The following is a 21179-nucleotide window of genomic DNA, read 5'->3' as shown; positions in this document are numbered from 1 at the left end:
GTTAACAAATCTCACTATTTTACGCTTACTCACTAGAGTTAGCCTAAGTTGCAGCCATTTTCTGACAATTTGACCTGAAGGTTAAATTCTTGTAGGGAAGGGTTTCCAAATTAATTAACTGTGTCTAGAGTTAATAAATATTCCTGAAAATCTGAAATGTATAACTCTGAGTTTTTCAAAGCAGAAAGCAATCTTACATTTCTCTTTACTTACTTTTAAAATAAAATACCCAAGCTTTGCACAGTGGCATGATTGTAGTCAATGAGGTTTATCCAGGGTGCCATTATTGCTAATTGAAAATTTTTCTCAATACTCCACCATGACGACCAGAAATATAGTTGGTGTTGACAATTTTTGACAGTCTCTACAGAGGCTGAACAAAAAAAATAAATAAAAAATAAAAATAAAATCGTCCCAATAGGGTCACTCACTCCTGTAATCCCAGAACATTGGAATGTCAAGGTGGGAGATCGCTGGAGGTCAGAGTTGGAGACCAGCCTGGGCAACCAAGGAAAACTCAGCCTCTAACAAAAAAGAAAATTAAAAATTACCACCAGAGTGCAGTGGTGCCACCTACTCAGTAATCCCACCTACTCAGGAGGCTGACCCGTGACGATCCCTTGAGTCCAGGAGTTCGAGGTTATAGTGAACTGTGACTGCACCTCCACGGTTATTACACTCCAGCCTGAGTGACAATGTGAGACCCAGTCTCTAAATAAAAATAAAACAGGCCGGGTGCGGTGGCTCACACCTGTAATCCCAGCACTTTGGGAGGCCAAGGTGGGCGGATCACAAGGTCAGGAGTTCAAGACCTGCCTGGCCAACATGGTGAAACCCCATCTCTACAAAAAAGACACACACACACACAAAAAAAAAATTAGCCAGGCGTGGTGGCAGGCGCCTGTAATCTCAGCTACTCAGAAGACTGGGGCAGAGAATTGCTTGAAGCCGGGAAGCAGAGGTTGCAGTGAGCTGAGATCGTGCCACTGCACTCCAGCCTGGGCAGCAGAGCAAGACTCCATCTCAAAAATAAATAAATAAAATACTATAAAATAACACTTACAGTTTCTGCTAATGCAGCCACTAGAAACTATTTTGCTGTCTCTACTAATTCTGATGAATGGTTTTGTAAAGAGTGACTGACAAAAGACTGCAGCACGAAAGCCAGATCAGGCTCCAATTTGTTCCATATGCATAGGGACAGATGACACATTGCATTCAATAAGACTTGGGCCTAGGGTTTACCTTCTAAAGTGGGTGCCTGTTGAGACTGTTTTTATATTCAACAGGAAAGTGTGTGGGCATTGAAATTACACTACACGTCATAACCCAAATAAGCATTTAGTCATTGCAAAGAAACATCCGGAGACCAGAAGAAATAATACGAATTAAAATTTCAACACTTTTGAAGACCAGGAAACAAATGCATAATTTCCCTCCTTAATGTTAAAAGGTATTAGCTTTCTTCTCTACACAATAGTCTTCTTTTTTCTTCTTGAAGCAATGTTTCTGTGGTGTTTCTTCCACATCTCCTCTTCAGTTCTGAAAATTGCCAGCTGCCAGTTCTGACATGCCAAGGGCTAAGCTATATTTGCCCAACCAAGAAAAGGTAAAAACAGAATCTTGGAGCCAGTAAAGATTATAAACATGTTTCTACACTGTTGGTGTGCTGTTTATAAAAAGAACTCACTTTAAGACTTTAATAAGTCCCCAAACTTCATTATTTTGCTCTCCCTCCAAGTACAAAGCACAGATGTTTCGGCATGTTGGAATCTGAAGTTTGGAATTTTTAGAAGAGGCCATGTGTGGGCAGGGAACTAGCACCCTAGGCAAATTGAGAGGTTCAGCCATTTTCATAAAATAAGGGGAAAAAAACCAGCTCTGGGCCTGGAAGTTTCTTTCTTCTTTTCTTTTCTTTTTTTTTTTTTTTTTTAATTTTTTTTTTTTTTTTAATTTTTTGAGACAGAGTCTCACTCTGTCACCCAGGCTGGAGTGCAGTGGTGTGTTCTCGACTGGCTGCAACATCTGCCTCCAGGGTTCAAGTGATTCTCGTGTCTCAGCCTCCTGAGTAGCTGGGATCACAGGCATGTGCCACCACACCAGGCTAATTTTTGTATTTTTAGTAGAGATGGGGTTTCGCCATGTTGGCCAGGATGGTCTCGAACTCCGGACCTCAAGTTATCCACCTGCCTCAGCCTCCCAAAGTTGCTGGAATTACAGGCATGAGTCACCACACCCGGCTCAAATTTTTTAAACTTAAATTTTATGCCAAAACTGAATGTCAAATAAATATTTGCAGAAACTGCATACCTTTCTAATACTTGTTAAAAACAGTTCAATTTAATCTTTAGTAGGTAAAACCAGGCAGGCAGCCAATTAAGATAAGATGAAAAATGGGCATTTTTTTTTTTAAACTGGAAGAATTTGTTGGGCACGGTGACTCACGCCTGTAACCCCAGCACTTTGGGAGGCCGAGGCGGGCAGATCACCTGTGGTCAGGAGTTGGAGACCAGCCTAATCAACATGGAGAAACCCCGTCTCTACTAAAAATACAAAATAAGCCAGGCGTGGTGGCAGGGGCCTGTAATCCCAGCTACTTAGGAGGCTGAGGCAGGAGAATCACTTGAACCGGGGAGGCAGAGGTTGCAGTGAGACGAGATCGCACCATTGCACTCCAGCTTGGGTAACAAGAGCGAAACTCCGTCTCAAAAAAATAAAAAATAAAACTGGAAGAATTCACATTGTAAGCTTCGTGGGAGCAAAAGCTGTGGTCATTCTATGAATCCCCACTGTTTAACAAAGTGCCTGATACCTAGTTGATTTTTAACAGTGATTTCTGCTGAGAATTAGGACTTTCCTGGTGTATGTTGAGGTATAGAAAGTGGTGAGAGACCTAACTCTCCATTTTAGACTGTAGTTCCATAAGTTGTGTACATATATGATATGTATAATGTATATATGATGTACATAAAATATTTTACAATCGTAAAATCTTAAAGTTGGGAAATGTTTAGGATGACCTAAATGACTATTTCTGAAAGATGAACTTGCTTTCCCTCCTCCATACACAAGCATCAGAAATTTATTTTATACTTCTGCCCTACCACTTCATTGTGTGATCATTTGTCCATCCACATCTTACCCTATATGAATACACATATACACTCAAATCATGTCTATTCCCCATATTAAATGCAAACATGCACAGACACATAGTGGGAGGCGAGTGCAGAGTATTTGCCTCTTCCATATAATTCTCAATCACTCAAGTAATAGTACTTGAAGTATTCACCCTACCAATTATATCAAATTGAATGGGAAACTGGCTTTTAGACAATCCTCTGACTTCAGACAAATGATACAACCTTTTTTCATCCAAAAACAAATAATAGAGAAGCAACTGAGCCAAACTAATTATTTTTTGAGAAGGAGTCTTGCTCTGTTGCCCAGGCTGGAGTGCAGTGGCACGATGTTGGCTCACTGCAAGCTCTGCCTCCCAGGTTCATGCCATTCTCCTGCCTCAGCCTCCCTAGTAGCTGGGACTACAGGCGACTGCCACCATACCTGGCTAATTTTCTTTCTTTTTTTTTAATCTTTTTTATTTTTTAATATAGACGGAGTTTCACTGTGTTAGTCAGGATGGTCTCGATCTCTTGACCTTGTGATCTGCCCACCTTGGCCTCCCAAAGTGCTGGGATTACAGGCTTGAGCCCCCACCCCCGGCCTAAATTACTAATGTTTTTATGCTCCAGTAAGTCAGCAGTTTGCTTTGTGGTAGGTAATAAATCTTCGTGTAAATAACTTTAGTAAGTTATAATAGAAAAAATCCTTGAAGTGTGATTTAAAGTGTTAACATTTCATATTTAAAACTACAATATAATCAATTGCCCAGAATTGTTCTACTCCCTTTGAATTGTTGATTTTTTTCTTGGGTATCATGAATTTTTTAAATCTTGTTTTCTGTATTTTTACAATATTGTGAACTGAAATAAATTTTACTCTTTTGCTGCTTCATGTAACTATACTCAAACTGACCCCTTCTTATTGATTCCTGTTTCTTCAGCCTTTCCAGCTTTAAAATGTCATCATCATTAAGATTTTGTGCTTACTCGTGTCATGTCTCATCTACTAAATTACTCAATATTTTTCTTTTTTTTTTTTAGATGGAGTTTCGCCCTTGTTGCCCGTGTTGGAGTGCAATGGGGCGATCTCAGCTCACTGCAACCTCCATCTCCGGAGTAGTTGGGATTATAGGCATAGGCCACCACATCCAGCTATTTTTGTATTTTTAGTAGAGACAGGGTTTCTCCATGTTGGTCAGGCTGATCTGGAACTCCCAACATCAGGTGATCCACCCACCTTGGACTCCCAAAGTGCTGGGATTACAGCCTCAATATTTCCTTATTTTAAACTCTATCACACATCCCATTAAAGATATATTTCAAATTCAACACTTTATCTTCCTTTTGGTTCAATAGATATCCAAAAATGTTTACAATTAATGTTGCACTGAACAGAGCTAATGATAAATATTGTCCCTGAAAACGTGACGTTATTTGCTTAAGTTCTGATAACCAGTATAAATGTGTTTAATCTAAAATATGCCATCAGGCCGGGCGCGGTGGCTCAAGCCTGTAATCCCAGCACTTTAGGAGGCCGAGACGGGCGGATCACGAGGTCAGGAGATCGAGACCATCCTGGCTAACATGGTGAAACCCCGTCTCTACTAAAAATACAAAAAAAAAAATAAGCCGGGCGAGGTGGCGGGCGCCTGTAGTCCCAGCTGCTCGGGAGGCTGAGGCAGGAGAATTGCGCAAACCCGGGAGGCGGAGCTTGCAGTGAGCGGAGATCTGGCCACTGCACTCCAGCCTGGGCGACAGAGCCAGACTCCGTCTCAATAAATAAATAAATAAATAAATAAAATATGCCATCAATTAGTTTTAAATATAGTCCAGGCACGGTGGCTCACCCCTGTAATTCCAACACTTTGGGAGGCCGAGGTGGGCGGATCACGAGGTCAGGAGTTCCAGACCAGCCTGGCCAACATGGTAAAACCCCATCCCTACTAAGAATACGAAAATTAGTCAGGTACAGTGGCGGGTGCCTGTAATCCCAGGTATTCGGGAGGGTGAGGCAGGAGAATCGCTTGAACCTGGAAGGCAGGAGTTGCAATGAGCCAAGATGGCGGCACTGCACGCCAGCCTGGGTAACAGAGCAAGACTACGTCTCGGCAGGGGAAACAAATCACACGGAATATAGAGGCTATCTTTATACTAAATTAAAACTTTATTGAATAAAGAACACTCTCCAGAACACATGATCTGATGGACTAGGTCTACATTACATGCAATGAAGCTGAACATGACTGTAGTTTAACATGGAATGTCAAACAAATTAGTAATTTTCATTGTACAAAACTGTTTATGCAGCTGACATGCAAGAAGTGTCATACTCAGCATTTTCACCAATCGTCTGTGATGAGTTTTAAAAAAGGCATTTGGAGAAACTGGTAGATGTCTTCAGCATATAGTTCAAATAAATTAGTTATATGCGTACTACTGAATCCTCTTTCAACCTCTCTTGCTTCCAAATAAAATCTTAGTGCAAACATCAAAGTTGCTGGTCACTCCAAAAGACTGTCAAACTCATAATAGAATACAAGTTCTGAATTACTGTGTATTAAGTAGGGCAAACCCAAGAATGCCAGTTACTGCAAAATTCATTTAGGCACATTTAATAGTCCACTCTAAGCATTTTTTCTAAGTCTCTCACATTAATGACTAAAGCTTGTTTACAGTACTAAAATTCTATCATTCAAGCATCAATGATTACATTTCAGAAAAAGGAAATCATTCATTTCAGTAATAGCATTACTGCTATATCCTAAAAAAAGAGAGAAAATAAAGAATCATAATTAACAAAACCAGTATCCATAATAGGATACACAGGGAAAAACATTTTAGGAGAAAAACAAAGTGTGCTTTACTTGCCACAGCAGGAATTATATAATGTAAACACCATATTGGCCCACACCACAAAAATCCATGAGAAAGGTTCAAATTTGAACACTGTATGTGCATTATTTTCAAATCTGTGTCTGTGAGTTTATACTGTATCTGCTTGTACCAATACATGACAAACAAAAGAAGCTCTTCCACACACATACAAGTGATTGTTAAATATTAAGCATGGCTTGATTCCCTGACTCTAGCTTAAAAAAAAAAGTTAAGTGACATCCCAACTGTCTTAAAAATGTTTATTACAGAAACCATTAAATGAATGTGAGTAGTAGCTGAGGAATGATGAAAAAGTGATGGTAATGATATGGTGCAAGTGGATGGAAAAAGAATATACGTATAACGCTGAGATTTGCAAATGCATGGAAAATCTTATTCTGTGGGCCTTGTCTGAATTTTAAACTGATACCAAGAATAGAAAAAAATAGTAGCACAAGTCCATTGACACCTGGAGGGTCAGACCTAGAAAGCTTACCTTCAAAGTGCAAATTTTAACAATGGAATGTTTTAGCAGGGACTTAAGGACAATCCTGTCTTTTTCCTGTTGAAAAGATGTAAGATTTTCAGGAAGTATTTATTCCTGGCCAGAATTATTTCAGTTTCTTGGTAAAACAATATTTAGCCACAATTACCACCCACTCATTCACATACGCAGAACCATTCTTAGGGGTGTTTGCGGGGAGAAAAAGCCCTTATCTATGTATCACCTAAAGAAACTTTTATTTATAAAATCTAAGTTCTTTGAATCCACTACTTTAAATACCAACATGCACCTCTCTTATCCCCTCCCTCTCCACCCATCTACCCCTGACACCCCCAATGAACCTAGGTATTCTAATGTCTTTGTGTTTTCTAAGCCTCATGAATAAGGCTGTTGAGTACCACCTCCACTGGATCAAAATTAACACCTGGTGCACTTTCTACAGCACCTTTTTTCTTCTCCACAATTGAGTGGAATCTTGATGCTTTCAAGCTTCTATCTAGATCTCCAGGTCATCAGGCCGAGGTCTGCTGCTGGCACGACTGCTGGCTCTGCTTGAAGGTCGCTGGTCCACAATGGCTAGTGGCTGTAGTTCGTGTCCAGCAGCTAGCTTTTTAGAATTCTGGTTATCATCAGGGAAATCAAAAGGCTGTGCATGGGAGTTAGAAATGGTGCTTCCCGCCTGCCCCATTCGATTTTGTTCTGCACTGTAATTAGCCCAGTTTTGCTCACTTGCTTGCTTGTTGTAATTGCGGCAAGAAGAATTGTTTCTGTCGCCAGTAACCAGCTTGTACCCAGGAGGAGACATAGGCGAGAGGGGAGCGGTTGGTGAGGAGCAGCCATTGAAATAAGCATATTTTTGAGACCCACAGTCTTTGGTGGGGCTCAGTGCGCCACTGGTCGCATGGTAAGGGTCGCTCTTTCCCTTAACCCGATCCTTAACGCCCTTGAAGAAAACATAGAAGAGTTCAATGATATTCAAGGCCAGGGACACCAAGGACACCACCAGCATGAAGATGATGAAGATGGTTTTCTCCGTGGGGCGAGAGAGGAAACAGTCCACCTGATGTGGGCAGGGATCTCTTTTGCAAGTGTAAACAGCACTCAGGCTGAATCCATAGATGTACCACTGGATCAGCAAGAAGGCCACCTCAAAGATAGACTTGAAGAGGATACTGATGATGTAGGTTCGCAGCAACCCCCCTCGCATTTTCACTTTACCATGCTCTTCAATACCATACTTGAACTTCTTTATCTCAATCTGCTTCAAGTGCATCTCCACATTGACACCATCAGTTTGGGCAACCTTGAGTTCCTCCTCTTTCTTGTTCAGTTTCTCTTCCTTTCGCATCACATAGAACACATGAGCCAGGTACAAGAGTGTGGGCACAGACACAAATATGATCTGCAGGACCCAGAAGCGCACATGAGAGATTGGGAAAGACTTGTCATAGCAGACGTTTTCACAACCAGGTTGTTGAGTGTTACAACGAAAGGCAGACTGCTCATCTCCCCAGGCTGACTCAACCGCTGTCCCCAGTAGCAGGATTCGGAAAATGAAAAGTACTGACAGCCACACCTTCCCTCCAGCAGTTGAGTAGGCTTGAACCTTGTCAAGGAGTTTGCCTAAGGCGCTCCAGTCACCCATGTTGCCTGGGCACCACCTGAAAGAAACAAAAAGACAATTCAAGGATCACAGATTGCAAATGACTAGTTTAACATTTAGTACCTTTCAGCTGATAGTCAAAATACTACATGTTTCATATATTTCTAACATTCTTTCACAAAAAAACAAGTGCAAACTCTTCCTGCCCCATTTTCCCCAGTGAAGTAAAGATCTAACACGTGTTTTGTTTTGTTGAGATAAAGTAAGTCTTAGAAGCAACAGATGGTGAGTTGCAATCTTTAACCTGGGAAGATGTATTGCTTGCTCAACCACTGCCTTGCTGTGTGACTTGAGAAGCCATCTGTGCTAGGCCTCTGCTCATTTTATTTGTCTGATAAATGAGGACAATTTTTGCCTGGTAGGTCTGTGTTTGCCAAGCAAAATCCTGATGTGTTATTCAAAGCATAGCTATCTAAGAATACAGGTGAGAACACTTATGAACACCTACATAACCTTCTTTCCAAAACTTTAATGCTATTATATATCATTTTATTACTAATTTCACTCTGAAAGTTTCTTTTGAGATGGAGTTTCCACTCTTGTTGCCCAGGCTGGAGTGCAATGGCACGATCTCAGCTCACCACAACCTCCTCCTCTTAGGTTCCAGCGATTGTCCTGCCTCAGCCTCCTGAGTAGCTGGGATTACAGGCATGCGCCATCACGCCTGGCTAATTTTGTATTTTTAGTAGAGATGGGTTTTCTCCATGTTGGTCAGGCTGGTCTCCAACTCCTGACTTCAGGTGATCTGCCTACCTCAGCCTCTCAAAGTGCTGGTTTTCCAGGTGTGGGTCACTGCGCCGAGCCTCTGGAAGATTTTTCAAGTGTAATTTGTGCATACTGTATATTATGGTCATTTACACTTTTCTGTTTCTTTTTTTTTTTAGAGACAGGATTTCACTATGTTGCCCAGGCTCCTGGGCTCAAACAATCCTCCTGCCTTAGCCTCCCAAGCAATGGTGACTGTTTTTTTCTTAAGCAGTGACTTATGTAGCTCAGAAGTCAGTCTTCTGTCCAGAGAGAAAGTAGGCTATATGGGAATATACTCTTTTGCTACAATGTGTCATTATATATAGTAACCTACTTTCAAAAACAAAGACTAAATACACATCACATTTCAAGTAAAAAGTTCATTTTGTCTCAATACTACTTACAACCTTATTAAAAAACAAAGAAAACCTACTTCAGAGTGTTTTCTCCAGCCAGAAAAGATTGGTTTTCATCTTTTCATTGTTATACACTTTAAAATTCCCTTACTGGGCCTTGGACCCTCAGGCTATACATCCAATTTAACTTCTTATCAATATCTAGCTATCCAAAGCCTATGGCTTCTCCATTACTGAGGATAAGAAAAGATCTGGCCGGGTATGGTGGCTCACATCTATAATCCACTCAGGCCTATAAGCACTTAGGGAGGCAGGTGGATCACGAGGTCAGGAGATTGAGACCACCCTGGCTAACACGGTGAAACCCCATCTCTACAAAAAATACAAGAAACTAGCTAGCCATGGTGCCACGCTCCTGTAGTCCCAGCTACTCAGGAGGCTGAGGCAGGAGAATTGCTTGAACCCAGCTGCAGAAATTATGCCACTGCACTCCAACCTGGGCGACAAAGAGAGACTCCGTCTCAATAAAAAGAAAAAGATCTAAGTTGGTAGAAGCCAGTAAGAATCCCCAAAGTTGTCTAGTTCAATTTATGCTCTAATTCCCGATTATCCATTTAGCTGATAAAAATTGAGGTTCTCAGGGTATAGGAAATATTTAGCTATAGATAGAGCCAGAAGAAGATTCACAATCCCCAGGCCAAGTCTTTTCAATGCCTCACACTGGTTTTAAAAGTATAGTAAGGCCGCACTAAAGCTAGAAATGCTTCTATGCTTTGATATACACAACCTTAGCCAGGGCTGAAAGCTGGGAAGAAGTGAGTAACATGATGTGGCAGGCATAGGGAATACAGGCTAATTTTCAGCAGACAGTAGTAATTGGAGGGTTTAGAAAAGGATGAATTAGTCAAATATTATTTAATAGTTAAAAACAAGCAAAGCTAAGACTTTGCAGGAGCTTAGTAATGAATTCTAAATAGTGTAACCAAAGGTAGGGTTATTTAGGCTTCTTAGAAATATGTTCACATCTGAATATAAAGGAATTTCTCATCTGGAGTTGAACTATGAGCTGTAGCTCCTTGTAGGAAGTAAATGAAATTATCAGGGGAATCTTCTTCGCCAGCAAGCAACATTACATTTCTGTCTAATGACTGTGTCTCCTGGCCATAGAGAACAAGAAAAAATGAAATGGGCACCTGACCTGGGATTTCCTGGGCCGAACAAATAAAAGATGGCTGAGCCATAAAGCTAAACTATGCACCAGCTATCTAAATTAGATACCATGGGTACCTTTGATGACAGCCCAGGGACTGGTGCCAAAGAATGCTGAATAAGAGTGGAGGGTGGGTGCGAAGGCCACAGAAATAACGCTCTCCAGTGGTCATAAAAAAGGGAGCTTCCCTTCTACTTTGGAAGGGTCATTTTAGATTCTGAAGTGACAAGTCAGAAAGTAAAATTGATGTATATAAACAGCAGTCAAATAAGAACAAAGGCTTGAAAGGCTGACAAAGACAGTTAAATAGCCAAGGAAAGGCTTGAAGTGAGGGAGTAATTTAGCCGTGATGGACAGTTTGATGGTGAGAGAATGTGAAAGGAAAAAAAAACAAAAACAAAAAAACCCCCTATAATTTAGCAGAAAATACTAGACTGGAAATGAAGAAGTACAGTCCATAAGGGTCAAACAAACAGAATTTTTGGAGCTGTATCAATAGACAGTTTCTATGTGATGATGTGTAAAACTGGCCCTAATTCTGTTTGTAAAAAATTACAATATTTTGCCAGTGTCATCTGCTTTTGCTCAGATATTTTGATTGCTAGGGGAAAAATAGCAAAAAACAATCAAGTGTAAAAAGATAAACTGTTTGCATACATCTCATCACATTCATGCAATGATAGCGCTGAAGACAAACCTATTATATCTAGAAATATGACTAGGCAAAACAGAAGTAATTTTAGCTAGGATTTCATCATTACTCAAAGTAAAATGTGATTGTGTAGATGCTTATAATAATTCATCACTAAGTTTATTTACATTCTATTAAAAAATTCGTATGACACATAACTTTCATATAATTTTGAGATTCTACAAAAATACTCCATAGTTCCATAGTATATGAACTAGGTCATCAGGCAGCTCTTTAGGTAGTAGTTCTTTTTTTAATACACTAGCAACTTAATTGCAAAGTTGTCTTTTCTTTAAGCACCCATGCAGTTATCAAATTGGATACCAAGTATCCTGTAACATGTAGCTATCTGTCCGTTACCACTATCATAGAGACCATCAAATAATATTTAATGGGACAGCTGCCCAAAAAGAGGTAACAAAAATTGTTCCTTTTTTTTGGTAGTTGCTCCCTTTGCCATGAATCAAATTTTGGCAACTGGTTTTTCCTTCCTGCTGCACCCTTCCCAAACTGATTTAATATCTTCGCTTTTCCAAACCTTGTATGATAAGTTAACATCCTTTTGCAATAAAAGGGCATAATTATGTTTACAGAATCCCTGGCATTGATCTACAGACTATAAACTGCACTTTTATTCATCAGGAGGAGACAGCTATATTTCTTATTTGATACATGAGAAGACCAATGCAGCTGGACATACCACATATATTCATGCCTTCACCTCTAAGATACTGAGCTGGTGCTTCACATGTAGACCAAGGTCTAAAAGGAGTTGTGCAAAGTTCTCGTTAAGAGCAGAGTCTTAGCAGCTGGACCACACTTTTTGCCATCTATGCACCATGTTAGATTACATTTCCTTTGCTCATCATGGCCCCCTAGACTGGATGGATGTCCAAAGCTACAGGCACTAAGTGGGGCCCTAGGTGGGGCCTAGGAAGATTCTTTAATTCAAATGAAATCTCTTAAAAATAAAGCTTTGGGGCCGGGCTCAGTGGCTCACGCCTGTAATCCCAGCACTTTGGGAGGCTGAGGCAGGCAGATCATGAGGTCAGGAGATTGAGACCATCCTGGCTAACACGGTGAAACCAGTCTCTACTAAAAAAATACAAAAAATTAGCCAGGCATGGTGGCGGGCACCTGTAGTCCCAGCTACTCAGGAGGTTGAGGCAGGAGAATGGCGTGAACCCGGGAGGCGGAGCTTTCAGTGAGCTGAGATCGTGCCACTGCACCCCAGCCTGGGAGACAGAGACTCCGCCTCAAAAAATAAATAAATAAATAAATAAATAAATAAATAAATAAATAAATAAATATAAAATAAAATAAAGCTTTGATTTTAAATTACATTTGACTATGCATTTTGCTAGAGCCTTAGAAACAAATCACTGTGCCGAAGTTGCAGTGAAGTCTTTCCATGCCATTAATATCCTAATAGTTATTAGAATTATTTTACTTCCAACTTTAAATGTTTTTCTCAAGAAGAGAAATGTAATGAGTTGACAGTGGAGAGTTAAATAAAGGTAAATAGGATTATTGAAAACTAAAGTGAAATTTGATATCCAGCATCTTTTTATGATTGAGAGAAAAGAGAAGGTGAAGGTCATTAATGTCTGAAAGAATAAAATCAGAGTCTAAACCTACATAAGGAAATGTCTATGGAAGTTCCTGATAAAACTATTGAATGGATTTTTTGGGAGGAAAGGGAAATCATGTGTGTCTAATGTACTAACACCCAAAAATATTCATGCCCAAAAACTCAAATGCAAACCCTTCTAATGTTTTATTTCACTTTTATAATAACCTCTGCCCCTCCAGTAATGTCATTGAGTGAACTCACTTGTCTATTCCTTCACACTTAAAACAGTCACCCTTAGCTTGATCTCAGCCATCATCAGTTTGCTAGATTTCATATCATTAGCCTGGTCACCCTGATCGCCAGCCTATACTCCGAGTAATCAGTCAATCTTGAGAAAATAAATAACCAATCAGTTTGGTTTCATGAGCTCTGCTCTATCCACACAGCTCACATCCTCACTTGTTTCACCTCATCAGCCAACTTTCTCACCTCACAGGTCTCACCTCATCAGCCAACTTTCCTGACCACCAAGTATGAAATAGCAACATCCTTTCCCCAGTCCTGTCATTTCCTATTCCCTTTGCCCTGTTTTTTAAAAAATTATTATTTTAATAAACTTTATCTCTACTTGATTTAGTAAATATTTGCCTAATTACTATGTACCTCCTTCCATGAGAAGGATTTATTACTTGCCTTCCTCAACTCAGATGTGAGCCATACGAGGGAGTTTGCTTTGTTCACTGCTGTATCCCCAGTGCTTAAAAGAGTAAGAGATGTGGCCAGGCATGGTGGCTCACACCTGTAATCCTAGCACGTTGAGAGGCCGAGGTGGGAGGATCATCTGAGGTCGAGTTTGAGATCGGCCTGGCTGACATAGTGAAATCCCGTCTCTACTAAAAATACAAAAAAGTAGCCAGGCATGGTGGCGGGTGCCTGTAATCCCAGCTACTTGGGAGGCTGAGGCAGGAAAATGGCATGAACCTGGGAGGTGGAGGCTGCAGTGAGCGAGATTGCACCACTGCACTCCAGCCTCAGTGACAGAGTGAAACTCCATCTCCAAAAAAAAAAAAAAAAGAAAGAAAGAAAGAAAAGAATTAAATGGGGCTTCCACAAAAAATAAAAAAGATACTGTGCAAAAAACCAAACAGTTTTTGTTTGTTTGTTTTTTACTGTCTCTTTGGGATTCTCTTAATTGTAGTTATGTATCTCAACTTTCTAAAGTTTCAAATTAATTAAAAAGGAGACTTCACAGTAAAAAAGTATTGTCATCATCTCATATTCTCATACTGTTAAATTTTCAAGTGACAATTGCTGAAACAGAGAGCTGTTTGTTGAAACATGCTTCAAATGATTCCTGAGCAGGCAATAGAGCTAAATTCAGAAAAAAGGCTCTTTACAACCCCCACTGCTAAATTTGACTGGCTGTAAAAAAAAAAAAAAAGAGAGAGGAAAAAAAGGCTTTTTAACAAAGAGCTTCCTGAATTTGTTAAATGAGATCCTAATGAGGGTTAGGATTCTTGTAGAACTGCATCAGGTATCATGGTTGTACATCAGTTCACTGTTAGGTTGTTGCAGGTTAAGATTTAAAAAACAAAACAACAAAATAAAGAAATAACACAACTGTGTAGTTGTCCCCTAGTTCTACGATATTCTAACTCTGATTGCACCACACAATTTTATTGTAGCCAAGGACACTATTACAAAAAGAAATAGCCCGTTTAAAATCATGTTTATTTCAAGAATGATAAATACCGGGGAAGGCTAGGGCTCTGAAGCGGAAGAGCAGCAGCTGATATTAACCCTGGTTAATATAACATCTTTACAGTCTGAGTCTATGCAGGCAGTAAAGTGATTAGAATGAAGTTCCATGGAAAAGATTCCCAGGTCATCAGATAATACCCAACCCTTACTTCCTTATTTATACCTAGATGGCCTAACTGTAGTGTATCAAACTTACTGTATGTAAACATCTATTTATAAAGAATTGCGTATTTGTGTAGGTATTTGATGTTGTGAACTGCTTATTTTGGGGCAGAGGGGAGGACAACAAAAAAACACCACCAAGCCTTTATTTCCCCAGCTCTTACCCCTCCTCATCACTCAACTTACATTAGCATCCACTTAATGAGAGGAGGTGGAGATTGAGGTGTGAGGAATTCCATCTAAAGAGAAGATGGTGCATCCCATAAAAGACAATCCCCTCCCTAGTTCAACAGCTACTACTCAATTCTCCCCCAAAACAAGCTTCTCAAGATCAATTTAGGGCTACCAGAGAGAAACCCCTAAGTCAGAAGCTGCAGGCTAAAAGCCATGTTCTTCAATTGTGATGTAACTTAATATATTTCTATCAGTCCTTGGCGTTTCCTCTGCCCCTACTCTTACTTCCACCTCCAAAGTGACTATTTTTAGTGAATAGCTTTGTTATTTTATAATCATATAAAGACATCCTTAGGGCGCTCACAAGTGTATTGATTAAGACAGTCTATTTTTTTCAATGAGAGTTAAATAACTCATGCATGTGAAGCTCTTAGAAACAGCTCAGTAAAGTTTGGTTCTTACTCTTTAAAAGACCTGTATATATAGCTCATTTGTTTTTAAATTTTTCATATTTCTTTTAGAAAAACAGCAACTAAGAAATGATTGACAAACATACATTTTCCTTTTTAAAAAAATTTTTATAGAGATGGGGTCTTGCTATGTTGCTCAGGCTGTTTTCAACTCCTGGCCTCAAGCGATCCTCCCACCTCAGCCTCTCAAAGGGCTAGGATTACAGGCATGAGACATCATGCCCAGCAGACGATAAGCATACATTTTTCTTAAAATATTATTTTAAAAGCATAGGAAAATTGGAATGTGAAATTTATGAAATTGTATAAGCCACTGATCTATTTTTTTAAAAAAGAGCTAACCACAGTTTGAAATTTGGTAAAAGAAACTGTACATACATAGTTAAAGGGTAACTTTAAGATGGAGAATGTAGGCAATTATGCTAAGAATTATAAAAATGTTAATCTCCCATGGAAGAGATGCTCTGGAGATTTTTTAAACTTGAATTATCCATATGGAATATTACATTAATAATAAACACTAGATAATTACTTTTTCTCTCCAGAGCTGAACTGGTGTGTGCGGATAAGCTCCCACACGTCTCTTCAAATAACTGAGAATCCTGAAGATAAGTCAGAACAACAGGAAAGGCGGAGTGGAAGGTATTAATCACTGGTGACTGTCCTATCATTCCCTTCCCTGCGGGTATCGTATATAAAGGCTCAAACCAAGCTACACCCCTGGATGTAGAGAAAAGAAAAGAAAGAATGCACCCCGTGTTTTCCCCCCTTCTCTATGCAGGAAATGGAAACATCTAAGTAACAAAGCAACCTCAGTCTCTGAAAGCACAGCCCTTAATCTGCCTCCTGCCGAGCATCTTTGGAACCATGTTTCCCAAGGAGAGTGAGAGCACAGCAGGTATCACAATCGCCAAGGGTGAGGAACTCGGTGGCTGGGGTGAGAACGGTCAGAAGGCATTAGAAAAATGTGGAACATGTTTAAACAGTGAAGAAAGTAGAGCAAAGCACTACCACTGCATTTTCTCAGCAGAGGACAGGTAACCAGTCTACCCTGACTTTGGGAAGTACAAAGCACCCCCACACTGGGGGAACAATAATATAGAATCAACATCGCCAGGAAGGAACGGAATGTACTGCCTCTGCCTGGTATAATTTCCAGGCAATTCGGCCTACCTAGAAGTAATTACTCTTCTCCCAAAGGTGTTTTCTGTCTAACTGGCCTATTTCATTCCTGGCGGTGGGGGGTGGGGTGGACGGGGAGGCGCGCTAGCTTAATGAAATCTCTGCATTACTAGACGCTTTAATTTCCAGCTATCCTTGCACAAACGTAAATATTAGGCTTCCTCACAGGGACACTCTTCGCCGAGGTCAAATGCGCCCGATTTTCGGAGGGCGAGATTCAGTATCTTCCTTGCCGTTACTAACAGGGTCGGGGAAGCAAAAGAAATTCAATCGACTTCCAAATAAAGCCACGCTTCTTTTTCCAACATTGTGTAGCTCTCCCCTTCCCACCCCTACTTTGTACCTGGAGAGAAAAAGAAGCACGCCTTTGGGGAACAAGGAGAGCGTTATCAGAAACCCCCAGCAAAGGCAGGCTGGATCACTAAAGGGGCAGGGTGGGCGCAGCGCTGCTCCGACCGCTAGGCGCGCTTCTCCGAAACAGGCTGACTTGCCCCGGACGCGTCATCAGCTCCCCGAGGGTCTCTCCTCCCTGCCCTTTCCCCTTGCGCCGCCCCGCCTCATTCTCGGGAAGTTTCAGGAACTTCCAGGGGCGTTGCAAGTGCAATTTAAGCACAATTCCCAAGGTTTTCAGGTTTTCTTACCAACGCGGAGATAGTGGAATTCAGTAAGTTTAAAAGAGGAAAAAAAAAAGGGGGGGGTGGGTGCTGATGTGAGAGGGATGGGAAATTAGATTGACAACTTTAATTAAATCAACCATTTGTGGCCGGGCGCGGTGGCTCAAGCCTGTAATCCCAGCACTTTGGGAGGCCGAGGCGGGCGGATCACGAGGTCAGGAGATCGAGACCATCCTGGCTAACATGGTGAAACCCCGTCTCTACTAAAAAAATACAAAAAAAAACTAGCCGGGCGCGGTGGCGGGCGCCTGTAGTCCCAGCTACTCGGAGGCTGAGGCAGGAGAATGGCCTGAACCTGGGAGGCGGAGCTTGCAGTGAGCCGAGATCGCGCCACTGCACTCCAGCCTGGGTGACACAGTGCGAGACTCCGTCTCAAAAAAAAAAAAAAAAAAAAAAAAAAAAAAAAAAAAAAAAAAAAAAATCAACCATTTGTTCTTCTACCATTTGGCACTCAGCCCATCTCTCCTCCTATCCCTCCCACCCCGCACCCTGGGTTCCTTTGCAGTGACGAACTCGGACCTGCGCTCGGTTTGACTTGTGAGGATTTGGGGGAAACGTCCCCAAACCGCTCTGTTTCAGGAAGCGAAGGCGCGGGAAGGAGCCCGGCAGACACTAAGATGGCAGGAGGCGCCCCGTACCCGTCCGGCCCACGGCCTCCGTAAAGCTTTCAGTTTTATTTGCTTTTCAGCATTCACTGGTGCAAATACTTCCACTGCAGGGTCACGTCAAGAATCTAAACTAATTATTTTAGTCTGTAGATTTACACAGACCAGAAAATCCTTGCCGGGCACAAAAATGCATGGTTGCATTTCTGATGAACGTAATGGGTGTTACCAATAGAAGTATTTAAAAAATTGAACCCTTTTAAGCAACGCATTAGCGTTATCTTTGCCCTAGCAGCTCCAACTCCAAAGAACTGCCCCAGAGTTCTGAATTCGGTTACAGGTTCGAGAAGAGGGAAGGTGCGGGGCGGCGGGTGTTGGCGGAGGGGAGCTCCCAAAGCGCTGTTTAAGAAAGTGTTTTCCCTGCTCTTTCTAGGAGCTCCCGTTTTAGGAGACGGTTTTGGAAAAGCAAGCTGGCGTACACTTTTTTAAACGTCTGATCTCTAATGTTCTGTAACTAACCACCACCTAAACTTTAGGAGATTTCATCTCCTAACCTGCCAACGTGGTCGAGTAAAAGCTGTCTCTCCTGACGGTCTCAAATCTTTCCATAGCGGTTGCTAATATAAAGTAACAATTTACTGTTGATTTTTAAAACATAACGTTAATACTCTTTAATTTTATACCTTTTTGTTTAATGGGGAAAATTCTAGGAAGGAACCACGTGGAAGTCAAGTAACCACGATGTTTTAACAAAGCACTTTGTCACAAAAGAAGTTGGCTTTGCGAAGCTATAGAACATCAATCAAGATTTCCATGTGAAAAAAGCACTTTATTCTATGAAGTATACAATACTATAGGAAGCACGCTAAGCAAATTTACACTTTGATTTTTGCGATGTAGTCAGTCAAATCCCCCAACCCAGGCGCCTAACCGCCCCCCCAACAAATGATAGCACCTAGACTATTACTGATTACAAAAAATAATAATAAAATTATACTCTAAAATGAAAAACCAAACATCCAGTAAACTAGTCTTTTATTCTAACCGGAAAGGTTTGAACCTTTTTACCTGTTGCAATGTTAATAGAAACTTTTTTAACAGTCAAAATATAAATTCGGTACAATAAATTTTAACTTTAAAACTATAGAAACACTTTCAAATCCATCAATCCATTTACAGTATCATAATTCCAAGCTACATTTAACACATTTTAAAACTTTAGGAAAGTTTTACTTGTAGAAAAAGAAACTAATAGGTAAAGTGTTCTCATTTTTTAAAAACTTACTCTTTTTCTTAAAAGAAGTGAAGTCACGCCAAGTGATTGAACTCCTTGGAGGATGAAGTAAAATGAAAAGGCAAGTTCAGGCACTCAGACCTGTCTATTTAAAGTTTAAAACTCCGCTGCAGTTTGGTACTTTCCTCACGCCTTCCCCCTAATGAAAGAAAAGTGCTGATACCTCGTAAAAGCTTTTTTGTAACTTGGAGCACAGAGCTTTTAAAAGTTTCAAGCCACTGACTCAACTGGGAGGAGGGGCTAGAAGAAAGGGGAGGGCAAAGGGAAAGGCTGGGAGGAGGTGGAGAGGAGGCTGGTGAATGTGGAAGGGCGGGGGCAGAAGAGGCAAAGAGCAGGAGCGAGATCAGGATAAACTTGTAGTTTAAATTTGCTGATGAGGAAAAATAAAATAGCATTAGGGACATGAATGCCTCTACTTGGAGTTGCTCCTCATACATAAGAATCATTGATTATAGTGGTTTGTCACAAAAGAAGCACTTTGTCAGGGATAATGGGGGGAAAATGGGGGGAAGACCAGGGACAATGGGGGGAAAAGCGTATATTTTTATTATAACATTGTCTAAAATTTTTAAGGTAGCTTACAATAAATAAAAATGGTGGGGAAGCATATAACCAGTTCAAGCTTGTTTCACATTGACCAAGGTGTGTGAAGTTAGAGGTAGGTGTGAGTGACCTGTTTGATGATCTACTTCCCTTGCTTTAAATGTAAGTAAGGACAATTAACACAGGGAATGGTGGGGATGGGAGAGAGACATTTCAAAAATTGACATATAGGAAGAAAAGTTCATACCCAATCCACCTTTCCACCCCTTGACTGCTTTGAATTTTTACTTTCTTTCAGTTTAGCAAAAGGCTGTGTGTGTGTGTGTATAGTTTTTACATATATAGCATGTTTTGTTTGCCTATGAAATCTTGATATCTGACCTCTACCGTATCTCCAGAAAACTAAGAATTTATATTTCAGCCCTGTTAATGCCAAGACACTAAAACCCAAATCTGTAGTGAAGTGTCAGGATTTTAAAAATACAGACTATGGTTGCATTAAGTAGGTTCCCAAACTATTCAGCCCTCCTTAAAATCAGTTCCTCCTCTCAAGCCCACTAGAGAGTTTTCTGCCCAATGACAGTAGAGCTGAGCATATCATCTTTATGTGCTTCCCTATTCCTTCCAATGCTCTCCCTCTTCAAGGCTCTGCATTAGGGTTTATAATGGCCTGAGTCATGTGGCCTCATTCTTACAGCAAGCAGCTCCTTTGAGGGCTTCCCAAATGCCATAGCAGAGTGTTGTGGTGGGACAATTACTCATAAACAGGCTTCAGTGATGCTCCTGAGATTGGACAGGAAATCTCTTGGCTAGTATTCTCTGGAGGCAAAGCAAACTCATCTGGCCTTCCTATTCCTAACACTTTTCTCACTCATGCAAATACCAGAAAAAAGAAGGATGCTAAATATCCTGGTAGACACCGTTCCCTAATTAAACTTTCACTGACATGACTAATACAACATCTTTTGAAATGTTGCAGGGTTTTTGTTTGTTTTATTTAGTTTAGTTTTGTTTTGTTTTCTGAGACGGAGTTTTGCTCTTGTTGCCCAAGCTAGAGTGCGATGGCGCGATCTCTGCTCATGGCAACCTCCGCCTTCCGGCTTCAAGCGATTCTCATCATGCCTCAGCCTCCCGGGTAGCTGGGATCACAGGCCTCAGCCTCCCAAAGTGCTGGGATTATAGGCGTGAGCCACCGCACCTGGCCCAAATGTTGCAATTTTAAGGAACAATTTTGTTTTTACTTGTTGGCTATCCTATTTCCAAGAGTACATTTTTCTTTACATTACGAAAGGGGAAAAACAATCTTCTGGAAGTAGAAATTGTCATCTGACTTTCGAGTCTTCAGGTTCAGTAACCTATAAATATTGTTTTGGTCTTGTATTTATATTGTTCTTTAAATAAATCTATTGCTTTGTCTTAACTAAAAATTATTTCATTGGACTTAGAACACATTCACGAAAATGATTTATTCTTTTTATCATAAGAAAACATATTTCTTCTTTATAAAAAAGTCTATGCTTCATTTAATTTACATAACAATTTATTTTTGTAAAATTATTTATCAAGTACAATT

General features: G+C 40.6%; 1 protein-coding gene and 1 non-coding gene across 2 annotated transcripts; one reads left to right on the top strand and one right to left on the bottom strand.

The window, feature by feature from the left end:
• Window positions 1–232: 232 nt before the first annotated feature.
• On the top strand, window positions 233–373 carry LOC112624056. Its single transcript, XR_003119361.1, has one exon. It is a non-coding gene; the product is annotated as a U4 spliceosomal RNA (small nuclear RNA).
• A 4890-nt stretch (window positions 374–5263) lies between these two features.
• On the bottom strand, window positions 5264–19310 carry GJA1 (gap junction protein alpha 1). Its single transcript, XM_025381604.1, has 2 exons — window positions 19055–19310; window positions 5264–8162 (listed from the first exon to the last, which is right to left on the bottom strand). Exon 2 carries the CDS (start codon window positions 8144–8146, stop codon window positions 6998–7000), a length of 1149 nt encoding a protein of 382 aa, XP_025237389.1. The 5' UTR covers window positions 8147–8162; window positions 19055–19310; the 3' UTR covers window positions 5264–6997.
• Window positions 19311–21179: the final 1869 nt, after the last annotated feature.

The sequence above is a fragment of the Theropithecus gelada genome, chromosome 4 (assembly GCF_003255815.1).
Source record: "Theropithecus gelada isolate Dixy chromosome 4, Tgel_1.0, whole genome shotgun sequence".
Lineage (NCBI taxonomy): Eukaryota > Metazoa > Chordata > Mammalia > Primates > Cercopithecidae > Theropithecus > Theropithecus gelada.
Note: the sequence above shows the minus strand (reverse complement) of the source record. Positions and strands in the feature narration are given on the sequence as shown.

Bases quoted from the DNA above. Each gene is read 5' to 3' on its own strand.
- GJA1 (XM_025381604.1), bottom strand. From the start codon at position 8,146: ATGGGTGACTGGAGCGCCTTAGGCAAACTCCTTGACAAGGTTCAAGCC.